Source organism: Phyllobates terribilis, unplaced genomic scaffold (genome assembly GCF_046119375.1).
Source record: "Phyllobates terribilis strain yellow unplaced genomic scaffold, ASM4611937v1 Scaffold_7123__1_contigs__length_39829, whole genome shotgun sequence".
Taxonomy (NCBI): Eukaryota; Metazoa; Chordata; class Amphibia; order Anura; family Dendrobatidae; genus Phyllobates; species Phyllobates terribilis.
In genome coordinates, this window is record NW_027369864.1 from 18,218 (window position 1) to 31,256 (window position 13,039).

The window sequence follows — 13,039 nt, forward strand, 5'->3', positions numbered from 1 at the left end:
ATTTCATTCTTGGACTACAACTAAAGATTTCAATTCAGTTAAACATGCTCATTCGATCAATAATAACAAAGCGGTTAATAACACTCCACATTCTCGTAAGAAGAGGAAAAGTGGTAACAGCTAGCAAAGGCCACCTGATGACTGGTACAAAATAAACTTCGATGCTTCTTACTTCCGTAATGGGGATTCGTACATTAGTAGTGTCATCCGTAGTTCTAAGGGTGAGATCGTCAAAATTAATCGTAGTAGCATTAAAGCTTCTTCAACAATACAAGGTGAGGCAAGAGCAGCACTCGAGGGAATCAAGCTGGCGGAACAAATGAAGCTACAAAATATTATATTAGAAGGCGATAATTTAACAGTTATTAATGTCATTCGTAATATTTGGCAGGTACCTTGGAGCATAAAGACCATTATTCAAGATGCTGTCAAGACTCTTCAGTATTTCAAGGGTGTGAAGATCTTTCACTGCTTCAGAGAAAATAACAGGGCGGCTGACTTCATAGCTTCCAAGGCAGTTGACAACATCGACCTTGACTATGTTATATATCTATGTAATACTTGTACGTTACGTAGTGTACCTGATACTTATATCAGGGCTTTGCGAGAAAGGCTACGAGTTTCGCAACCTTTACTTCTTAGTTTTTTTTTTTTCTGCTTTTGTAAGCATTATCAGGAATCCCTTTATTTGCCTGCAATAAAAAAAAATGTTTATAAAAAAAGTGATAATATTAATTATTTTTTCCTAGTTTTTATTCATGCTTAAAACTTATTTTAGTGGTTTTTTGGTCGAATTATTATAGTGGTTTTAATCCAAGGCGAAAGAAAAACCCTTCATCTCTTGAGGGTTCATTTGGGCAAAGCGTCACACAAGCTGCAACTCCTGCGAGCTGTTCTGTAGGTTGTCCTCTTTTCTCATTCCCGCCCCTGCTGCCACCACAACCTCGTCGACGAGGACGAAAATAGTTCGCATTCGGCAACTATGGTGAGGCTTACGGCCGACCTGGTTTGGAAGTGTCCTCACTTCTTCAATGCCATCCGGGAGCGCGAATTGGATCTTCGAGGTAACCTACCAAACCCTACTTTTTTCCCCGTACACTGAAACCTTTTCTGCGTGCTGCAAATCGAAACCCTAGATACCAGTCGACGTGATTGTCTCTGTAGTACTGCTACTTACACGTGTTTTCGTTTAATTTAGGGAACAAGATCGCCGTTTTAGAAAATTTGGGAGCAACTGAGGTAAATTTTCTTTACGAGCAAGCCTATTTTTGTTTACTTTGGTATTTTCTCAAGTGCTGTAGGGGTTTAGTTGATTTTGGTGTACTAGATTCATATATATTAAAATAGGAATTCAAATAGCTAATTACTAGTGCAAATGAACATGTTGGAGGCCGTTCTTTTGGCTTGAGATTAGTGCTCATTTGCTTCTTGACTAGACATATATTGCTTGCCCGTGTTACTTCTTTGGTTTTCTGTTGGAAGGCATAGCTTCTGTAAACTTTTCTAGCTCAATTCAAAGAGTATTTTGGGTGTAAGCATTACTGAGGCCTCATAGTTCTCTTATGATGTCAAAGCAACTAAATTGTATTGACTAATAGGAAATTTGAAGCATTTAAGCTCAATTGAGAGAGAAGTTATGGGATATTAGACACATAAACAGCAATAAAACTTCTAGTATGTAATATGTGGGTCAAGAAATATCATGAAAAATGGCTACAGAGATAGCGAAGTGCCCCCATTATCTGATCTTAAAGTGTAATAGTGGTTGCAGGTTTTTATCAATAATTCATTATTCATTCAAGTATGTATATAGCTTTGAGCAGTGCAAAGCAACTGTCCTGTCTGTACTGAATCAAATGATAAGACATAAAACATTTATGTGTAATGCATGTTGCTTATCTAACTCTTAACAAGGTGTACCTACATCTTTGAGTTCCTTAACCTACGACACTCTTTTTGCAGGATCAATTCGATACTATTGATCTCTCAGACAATGAGATTGTGAAGCTTGAAAATTTCCCATATCTAAATAGACTGGGAACAATGCTGATGAACAATAACAGAATCACAAGAATCAGCCCTGCTATTGGAGGTAAATCAATTTCTTGCAATATCTTTCTATATTTCCTGCTAGCAGCTGTGATAATATTGTTAGCTTGATGTGTAGAGTTTTTGCCAAAGCTGCATACATTGGTTCTCACCAACAACCGGTTGGTCAATTTGGTTGACATTGATCCATTGTCATCACTTCCGAAGCTGCAGTTTCTTTCTCTGATGGACAACCTCGTTACCAAAAAACCGAACTACCGGTTGTATGTGATCCACAAATTGGAACATCTTCGCCTCCTAGACTTCAGGAAAGTAAAACAAAAGGTGAGTAACAGATTCAAACATCTGCACTTAATTCCTAAGTATTATAACATGAGTATATAATGCACTTGTTGGATGCAGGAGCGACTTGAAGCAGAAAATATGTTTTCATCAAAGGAAGCTGAAGAAGAGTCTGTAAATACAATGACACCAGTTGAAACTGTTGTAGAGGTTCAGAAGAAGGATTCTGCACCTAAAAAGGTTGCACCCACACCAGAGCAGATTATTGCTATTAAGGTACAATTCTGATCTTTGAACTCTCAAATCTGTATTGCAGATGCGTCATTCAGCTTGAACAGTTGTACAATTCTATGAAAAGATGGTAGCTTTATACAATATGTGCACATTTTTCTTGGAAAACAATGAACTATGAAAAACTTGAATGTTGTGTTGATGGTGTTATGTTTTGCTGTGTATGACAGGCTGCTATTGTTAATTCGCAAACTCTTGAAGAGGTCGCCATGCTAGAAAGGGTAATTATCTTTCAGCTTTATTTAGTCAACTTTCAAAAGCTGATCATAGTTCTTACTATTTGACATTGAACCGAAACCGAATTTTCCGTTTGCAGGCGCTGAAGTCCGGCCAGATTCCGTCAGACCTGAAGATTCCAGAAGGTGATGCCATGGCTGTGGATGGAGAATCTAAAGATGATAAGGCTGAGAACGAGGGTGCAGAAAGTATGGATCATGATGATACAGAGACATAGACCTAACGATTTTGTATTGGCGATTTGGCGAAAAATGTAACTTCTTATCTAGCTGGCACGTCCGTTTGAAGGAAGAGATCAGATTTTCGAATTTTAGTCAGTCTGTTTCCCAACTGTTCACCTTTGTACTTGCTTCAACAAAGAATGTTTCTTTACTTGTTATGTATGCATTGTTCGTTACTTGTTAGTTGTTAGTAGTACTAGTATTCCGTCTGAATCCGTTTTTTTTTACTTCAACACTGATTTTAGTTTGTTTTTTTCTCCCATGGGTTGAGAAGGATTGTCCTTGAATTTGTGCTTCATTGAGCCAAAATTTCAATTGGATTCTTTATAGACTATTCGAACGGCAAAGGAAATAAAATCCAGAACAGCTGCTTTAAGTTGGATGCCGCGACATTATGACATATTTGTCCATTTGTTCCTACTACGACTTTCATAATCCTCCAATATATTGTTAGACTTTGTTGTGCATTATAACGTGTTATATAAAGATACCTTTAATACTAGGTTTTTAAGCATCCCTGGGCATCATTTTTGACGTACAATGCCTCATCATTATTTGAAGTGTGACAAGTAATAACATTTTCTAAATTGTTTTTTTTTCTTTTTTTCTAGTCTCTTTCTCGGTCAATTAAAATATTATCAATAGGCTCAGAAAGAGACTAGTAAAAAAAAAAATCTGAGAATGATGTCTACCTTGTAGGGGAAATCTGACAATAGCGGCTCTCCGGGAAAAGCAGAGGGGAGATCGACCTCTCAAGCCCCCTAACCCGCCACTGTTTGTGTAGTTTAATCTTGAAAATCGGAGAGGGCGTAAGACATGAAACTAGAATATATGAATATGATCATACGAAAAAGGTTGATTTTCGGAAGGTTTACAAATATGGAATTGACAAAAAAGGTTATAAAATGCAAAAGGAATAGAAAAATCAAGGGTAATTTTCGAATATGAACCTTGCCGTTTTCAGTCAAAGATTAGATGTTATTCCAGTACCTGATGTTGTATCAAGATATTGTGAAAAGGGATGAGTTTCAATCGATCCTCTCTCCTTTGTTTTTTAACTAAGTTTTTTCGTGGCATTCTTGACAATGATGTGGGATTGCCTTCGGCCTCCAAGAAATTTCACTGCCAACATTGTATATATATATAGGGAGTTGCTAAATATCGCATGTGGTTTTTGTTAAATCTCGCATGTTGAACCGTGATGGTTCACCATACTTGAACCGTGATAGGCCAGAGAGCTATAGCTGTGACGGCCCAGAGAGATACAGCCGTGACGGGCCTAAAGAAATTAGTCGTGATGGCCCAAGCCCATTCCGCCATCACGGTCCGATTCCCCTATAAAATGCTCATTTCCTCAAACCTTCATCCTCCACTCCACGTCTCCCTCATTTCCTCAAACACTCCTCTCATTTCCGACTCTTTTACACAGCCACCAATGCCCATTTGCTCCTATTGTTCGCGTTTTAGTCGTTTCCCTATAAATGGTAAGTATTGTGCTAATCATCTTTGTTATTTAGCTTTTTATACATTTAGTTACAGATCTTTGATGAGTTGAGTGTTTTTTATTGAACTTGCTAAATCTCCAAGTTTTAGGTGTTAATTGAAAAAATTGGATGGTTTATGTATTCAGTGTTCTGGTGAATTGAGTGCTTTGTGGACATTTAGTTATAGATCTTGTGATTTATGTAGAGAAATAGTTGAATTTTTTTTGTATGAAGTTGGATGGTTTAAGTGTTAATTGGCAAAATGATGATGGTTTAAGTGTTTATTATTGGAAAATTGATGGTTTTAGAAAAATATTAGTTTGAAACTTGGACTTTGTATTAAAAAAAATGTGTATGAACTTTGATGAAATTGGTGTTAATTATTGGAATTTTGTAGATGAAATAGGTAAAAATGGTGTTAATTATTGGAATTTTTTATGAAATTGGAATTGTTTTTTTTTTTATGTTGCAAGTATGTGGAATTGTTGTTTTTTTTAATGGCGTAAGTATGTGGAATTGTTGGTTTTTCCAGTCTAGTAAACTGAACTGTGATGGTTCACAGAAGTTGAACCATGATGGCTCAGGTATATTCAACCATCACGGTTTGGTCTTGTATCAGCCGTCATAGCTATCTTCAAATCAACCATTACGGTTGTGAGTATGTAAGGGGAAATTTAAAATTAGACCTTATCTAAGGGGAATTTTGTTGATGAAATAGGTGATGAATGGTTGTTTTTTACCGGATTGTTATTTTTTAGTTAAGTTTTATATATTGAAACCATAATTGTATGATTTTAATGTAGGGTTTGAAAAAGAAATTGACATACACTCTAGTAGATAGGTCTGAATATCGTAGAAGACGTCAAGCTCAAGCCGCTAAAGCTCGTATAGTGTATACTAGGAGAAAGGGGAAGACAGTTGCCTCGATGGATGTATTTACTAGAGTTGAGCAGCTGACTCTTGACTCACATCTATCTAACCATGTGGACACCCTCCCATCCATGTCCAGACATGACCATCGACATTCCATATCCATCGATCACCCCTAATCCATGTCCATTGACCCTCTCATACCCATATTCTATGATCCTTTTGGATCCATGACCATCGATATGCGCCATTCCATGTCGTATGACACTCGTCCATCGGGTTCTCAATATGACCCTCATCCATCGATGGACTATATGAGTGAAGGATACTATGGTCAACAACAGTCTTACTATACATAAAAGGGTGGCGGTACAGGTGGTATGTACAATGACAATTATAATTACAACCAAGCTGATTACAATGTGTACGCTCAACAACAAGACTGGAAGGGAGAAGAGGATGGCCAGCCGGAAGATCGTCGAGATCAGGTATTTAGTCTTATATAATTGAGTTTACATTTTTCACATTTAAAACGACAAAGATTTAAGAACTGTCTGCAATATTTTCTTAAATAATTTAAAAGGACCCAACTCAATGGTATGGGAGGGAACATTGGGGTGAGGATGGACAGTCAGAAGAGCATGAAGATTAGGTGTTTAGTCTTATATAATTGAGTTTACAATTATCTCATTTAAAGCGATATAGATTTAATATGTATCTGCATTATTGTCTTAAATAATGTAATGGGACCAAAGCCAATGGTATGGGAGGAGACAGTGGGGTGAGAAGCCGAATGCGGGGCAGAACAATGTGGGTGATGAGTTAGAGTTGTGTAAGAGGATGAAATCCTTTATAACAACGACAACTTCTGGAGGTCCTAATAACCCCGAGTTGATGTGCAGTTTTCCCGATCATGTAGCGTATGACATCTACGAAGGGAAGGTGGGTGTCTGTTATTACGTTGCATGGTTTAACTATCATGATTTCCTTGTTTCTAATAGGTTATTTTTTGTACAGGAACGCCAGTCTATGACATTCCAGTTTAGGCATTCTGTTATACGAAGTTGGGAAATAGAAGATGATTCAATGGCTGCCTTGTCACTAGCAATTTCTGGATTTGCCCATGTCCACCATATCATATACAAACATGTGGATACAAAGATAATAACCGCCTTCAAAGAGAGGTGACAGCCAGAAACAAACTCATTCCACATGCATGATGGTGAGATGACAATTACACTTCATGACGTGTACATGCTAATGGCCATCAAAATAAATGGCAAGTGCATGGATGTTCCCCTTCAAGAGCGTTTGATGGGAAAGAGGGATTCCATACAAAAAAAGTTGGCAAAGACAGAGAGATTCTTCCATGTTAAGAGAAATAGAGGAGGTTGTTCGCACATCATTCTATGAGATAGGTGTAACATGGGGAATCTAGGTGATGACGTGGTTTCGTCGGGATACATGCTCCATCTAATCGGATCGACTTTGTTCCCAGACAAGTCACAAGACAAGATACCACTAGCACACTAGAGTACGTCCGCAACTTGGAAGAACGGGAAGATTGATCATGGGATTCAGGTCTGCTTGCATCTATTTATAGATCTTTAGGGGAGTGCACTCGCGTTGGATGCAAACAAATGTCTATGTGTTACACACTTATTTTGGTAAGTATGTGGTTAGTGAATATTGAAATGATTGTTCTTATTCATATAATCGATTTATAATAGTGAAATAATATATGCACAGAGTTGGATATACACATACTTTTCTATGTTTCGTGTGGGCCAGAACCAAGATTAGAATGGAGAGATGTCGTATGCCAACCAGTGGAGGCCTATGTCAAGGCCAAGGAATGGGAGAAATTATAGAGCGAAACTCGACGCAGTCGCTGCATGCCAGGTTAAGTATTGTGATAACAATCACAAATATGTTCATTGAAAATCATGATAACTCAAGTGCTTATTTCACGTTGTTTTTATTTTACATATTGAATGGCAACCTTTTGGATATCTAGATTTAGCGTTCCGTCATTGCCCCATCATTATTTCACGGTGTTTTGTATTTTGGGCTTAACATCGCCTAGCCATACATGCCTGATCGCGTGTCTCGACAGTTCAGGAGGGTGCAGAATGTGCCAAGTACACTCATATATCCAATGAAGGTTGTGCGGATAAGGAGTACCATGTCATATGCAGTCGATTATCATACCGGAGTATGGGCGTGGGTTATGTAGAATTTCCACTCCTTCAAGCTTGAATCCATGGGCAATAGCGCAATAAATGGCTATGAATGCAACCCAACATATATGGATTGGTATATGGAGTGTACTCACATGTTCATACAATGACCTAACATTGATGAGTATGTTGGGGTAAGTATACAAGATTCACCATTGTATTAACGTAATAGATTCTCCATTGCATTTATCAAATCAATTAAGTTCATGTTTTTGTAGGTCATGTTTTTGTACATATGCACGCACTTGTGGAAAATTACTCCATTCACGTCTGATCTTTTCCAGCTCAATCTCATACTCCATCTATGTACTTTTCTCAAATAAACCTTTGTACACAATTGAAAGCCTCTCACCGTATCTTACTATCTATGACTTTCTTCTTGGAAAAGTCTTCAATATTCATTCCCAAATGGCACCTACAAAGAAGAACTTTTGCACTTGAAAAACTTACATCGATGACATTCATCAATGCCTTCTCTCTATCGGTTACTCGACATGTGAGTTGTCTACTCACTTTCCTAAACAGTATTGCAAGCTGTTGTATGTCCCAAACATAGTTTTCCTTTGTCTCATGCGTTAAGAATGCTCCATCGACATTGGAGTTTTTCCAAGTAGATGTCACACCAACCATCTCAAAAAACGGACTCTTGTAGATATGAAGCATAAACTGAAATATGAGAATAAAGACATCGAATAAGTGATATTCAAATAATAGTAGAAATAGATAGGGTGTGTGTACTTACGTATTGGTTGAATACGTCGAATCAAGCAATATAAAGTATGGGAACACCCTCAAAAGTCTGACGGAATCAGGATGTGCAAAAAAAAGTTTGTGGCCTTGTTTGTTTTTGGATCAGATATATGCTCCATATAGTAATTATTCTCCTTGAAACGGTAGAAAAACTCTTGAAACACACTTCTTCCTTCCATCCCTCCCTTCTTTAGCTTATACAACTGGTTGTAAAGCTGCTTCTAACCCGTTTTGTTGTCTGGCATGCGATTGATTATTGACTTGATTCTCATGGGTCTAATATTACCTTCATAAAGTTTCTTCACCACATTGACCTCTTCTTCATTTAGCCTCCCGGTGAGTGGGTGACCATTCAAATCATCGCCTATCATGTGGTTGTGAACGACATTTTTTACAATGACATTTCACACACCCATCAGTTCTTCCTTGCAAATAATCTCGAATTCACAACCACATCTCTTGATTGTATTATGTCATTGGTCAGGTTTTTGAAAGTATGGAATCCTCTCCTCTCACACATCAACCATGTCACCCCTCGTCTTCCACCTTCCAAACTTTGTGCCCGATGGTTAACGAGGCAAAAATTATGGTCATTGGCAATATTCTTTATCCATTTCAAAATATCCTTTCTTGATTTGAACAACATGCCTAAATTGAAGAATTGGGTGAAGTCATCCGACTCTACTTGAGGGATTTCCACAGGTTTTTCGAACTGTGGCTGACTGTGCAAAGGTTACCACCCATATTTGGGAACTTGAGGTTGTGGAACATGTGTCTGACTTTGAAAGGGCTCGTAATGATCACTATATGGTGGCAGAGGATAGTTTGGAGCACATGTAAACTATGAAGGCGCCCCAAGTGATATGTCATCCAAGGAACCATATGTCTCCGGAAATGACTGTGTAAGAAAGCCACATCAAAATGATGTAGATCCAACAGTTGAGTATGCAATAACATAATTTTGGTACTCAGAAATGATTTCAACCGTCACGGATAAATGAGATTCAACCGTGACAGTTGAAACATGTTTAAACCGTGACGGTTGAATTGATTTCAACCGTGACAATTTAAGTCACTATATTAACTGAACCGAAATATTCAAGATCAGACACTACGAAATTGTTCATTTATCTTAACCTCTAAAACATCCAAATCCAAATCTGTCTACTAATTTTCTAACATTCAACTTCTCATTCACTTTTTCTAACACTATCCTCTAAACCTTTCTACTAATGAAAACATTAAAACTTTCTACTAATACTCCATTGTTATAAACATAGTAAACATAGTGAACTTTGCTTACCTCATTGAATATGTAGGGGGTTTTGTTCCTTTGATATTCTTCATCATTGTTGGTAATTATAAGGATCCATTAGTGTTTGGTCATGAAAGAAGTATGAGGAGAAATGAAGAAGGAAGAAGAATGAAAGAAAAGATGAGTAATAAATGAACAAAGAAGATGAATTTAAGAGCATAATTCGGCTATAAATGATGTTTGGTGAGACAAGACAGTCCAATCCGGCTCTTTACGATTTGCAGATATAAACATCAACTGTGATGGTTGAAAGACCTTGGGCTGTGACGACTGAAAGGCATTAATTAAGTCTTGACAGTTGGAATCAGTTAAGCTATCACAATTCATATTTTTTTGGATTATATTGTATGAATATTGTATCAATATCACATGTAACATTATAAATATCATATATTACAAAGCTATCAAGTTCATAATTTTTATAGTCTATGAAGCGATATCTCTCTCTTGTTCGTCAAGTTCATTGTTCTTACAACTTGTACAATCCCTCTTTCTCATCACGTCGATTTTTCTTACAACTCATACAATCTCCTTTGTCGTCATATTGTTGTTAGATTGTTCATTGGCCGAGAATATAAACAAGAATAACTAATAAATAACCTTTCAATTAAGATGATGATTCACACGTAATATATTATTACAAACTAAAGTGGGCATATCAAGACTAATTAAGGAAAAAATTGCATAAATGAAGACCCAACAATTTCAATGAAGACCACCTAGGCATATCAAGACTAACCAACGAGGAATTTCTACGATATTTTTAACCTAGTAAACCATCTTTCAACACTAATCAATCAAAATCTCATAACAACAGTTAATTTATGTTATATATTGTTGTAACACATTAATATTGGGGTATATAAGACTAATAAATTATAAAATTATATTAATTTTATCAAATAAACCTTAATACAGACTAATTATATACTAATCATGATTATACTGAGCGGTGATGGTTGAGATGATTGAAGCCATCACGTCTCAGTCGCTCGCAACCGTCACGTCTCGGTCGCTCTTAGCCATCACGGATGAGGCATGTTATGTGATGTTTAGATGCCATATATATATATATATAGAGAGAGAGAGAGAGAGGGCTGATCTGGTATGAACTCAAACTAATGTGCGGACTCATCACAGCCGTCGATAAATTTTGATCGAAAAAGCATAATAGTACAACACGCGCTCACACCCCTCACTCACTAACTGTCTCTCCAGTTTCGTTCTTCCCTCCTACAGTTACGAGTTCTCTCTCATTCTCTCTCACAATTTCCCTGCTTTATCAATACCTCTCACATCGCAAACAGAAAGACGTTCAAAACCCTAGCAAAAAATCAGTCCTAAAACACACAAAAACATCGAACTCTATTGATTTCAAGGTAGTTTTTCAACTCAAACAACATGTCTACAACAAAGAAGGAGAAAATCGCACAGTTCCAGAAGTCAAAGCTGGTGAGCAATCAAAACCCTAAACACAAATTTTTCTTTTCGTTCGTTTTTTTTCCCTTAATGTGATAGTGTTTTTTGGCATGCAAGGTTGTTTTTTCGCTAAAACGAGAGTGTATTTGCTCCTATTAACTCATATTCTGTTGTTTGTTGATGCGATATTTTTTTGAAACAAGTTTACATAAGGAAGAAGAAGAAAGACGAGCAAAAATGAGTTGTATTCATCGAAGACACCAGCGAAAACCAACAAACTAAAACAGCGCTGACGGTTTATAAACCCATGGAAGACAAGTATCATGAAGAACAACAATCGCAAAATCAAAAGACAAGAATGGAAACAAAATCAAAAGGTAACAAATGAAGTTCAATGTCTGTTTTCGAGTTTTACTACTCCGTTTTAGGTTAAAGTGCACTTCACGTTTATAACGAAGTACGCTCCGTTCAGATGATTAAGTGCACTTCCGTTTATGACGAAGTGCACCAAGTTTAGATAATTAAGTACACTTCAGTTTCATGTTGAAGGGCACTTACTTTCGATGATTAAGAGCACTTCTAATTTTGTTTGAAGTGCAACTGTAAAAAATATAGTATTCATACTACTGGTTTTAACTGCACAAGTGCCCTCTATTATTTTCACTTATAGTGGACTTCTCTTTCACTTGGAAATGCTCTTCTCATGAAGAATAATGTGGACTCTGAATAGTATATATAGTGCACCCCCATTTTAAAAAAAGTACCCTTTGTTTTTTTGCTTATACTAATGCATTTGATAAGAAAATTAAGGGCACTTATTTGTTTTTGTTTGAAGTACACCTGTAAAAAATATAGTATTCATACTACTGGTTTTCACTATAGAAGTGTCCTCTGTTATTTTCACTTATAGTGGACATCTCTTTCACTTGGAAGTGCTCTTCTCATAAAGAATAATGTGGACTCTGAATAGTATATATAGTGCACTGCCGTTTAAAAAAATAGTGTCCTTTGTTTTGTTGCTTATACTGATGCATTTCATAAGAAACATAAGAGCACTTCTCGCTTATGACGAAGTGCACCTAGTTTAGATAATTAATTGCACTTCGGATTCATGTTGAAGTGCACTCAGTTTATATGATTATGTGCACTTCTCTTTTAAATGTTAAGTGCACCTCCAAAAGAAACTTGAAGCAAGTTTACTGATTCATAGGTGTTTTAATTATGTCTTTGTAGGGATACTCAAGAAACAAAAAACAGAGAGGTTGGAAATGACAGAACCGCAAAGAATATATATCGAATCCGATAACATCCCTGACATAAAGCGTGTAACAAAGCAGAAAAGACGTGGATCAATTGGTGTCATCTGTTCATTGTTAAGAGAATTCAATGAAAACCAAAAACAGGCTGTTAGGAGATTGGGATTGGAGCAGCTTTTTTTGTTGGAACATAGAAATATTGTCGTACCTGATATGTGACTGGCTTGTAGGGAAATTTGATGCAGCAGCTTGCTCGTTGAAATTCGGGAATGGCCTTCAAGACATAGTGGTTAATGACGCTATCATACAACAATATCTAGGTCTACCAAGAGGAGAAGTCGAATTTCAACTCCTGAGTTCAAACACAGAGAAATTAAGAGCTTGGAAGTCAACCTTCCCGAATAACAAAGCTGTTCTTTATTCTGATCTGGTAAAAAAACTAAAAGAAAATGTAAATGCAGATGGTACTTTTGGATTAGATTTTTCTATTTTGTTCTATTCCATTGTAATTGAGAAAACAGCAAATAGCACCGTGTCATCTAAGTTCATTAATTGGTTAGACAAAACAAGAGGGGATGAATTGTCAAACTATAACTGGTGCCGTCTATGTCGTTTGAGGTTGTGT

General features: G+C 36.9%; 1 protein-coding gene across 1 annotated transcript; it reads left to right on the forward strand.

Moving 5' to 3' along the window:
* Positions 1-982: 982 nt before the first annotated feature.
* LOC141251481 (uncharacterized) lies at positions 983-3,076 on the forward strand. Its single transcript, XM_073670335.1, has 7 exons — positions 983-1,064; positions 1,199-1,239; positions 1,963-2,092; positions 2,168-2,373; positions 2,452-2,607; positions 2,793-2,843; positions 2,939-3,076. Exons 1-7 carry the CDS (start codon positions 983-985, stop codon positions 3,074-3,076), a joined length of 804 nt encoding a protein of 267 aa, XP_073526436.1.
* The last annotated feature ends 9,963 nt before the right edge of the window (positions 3,077-13,039 follow it).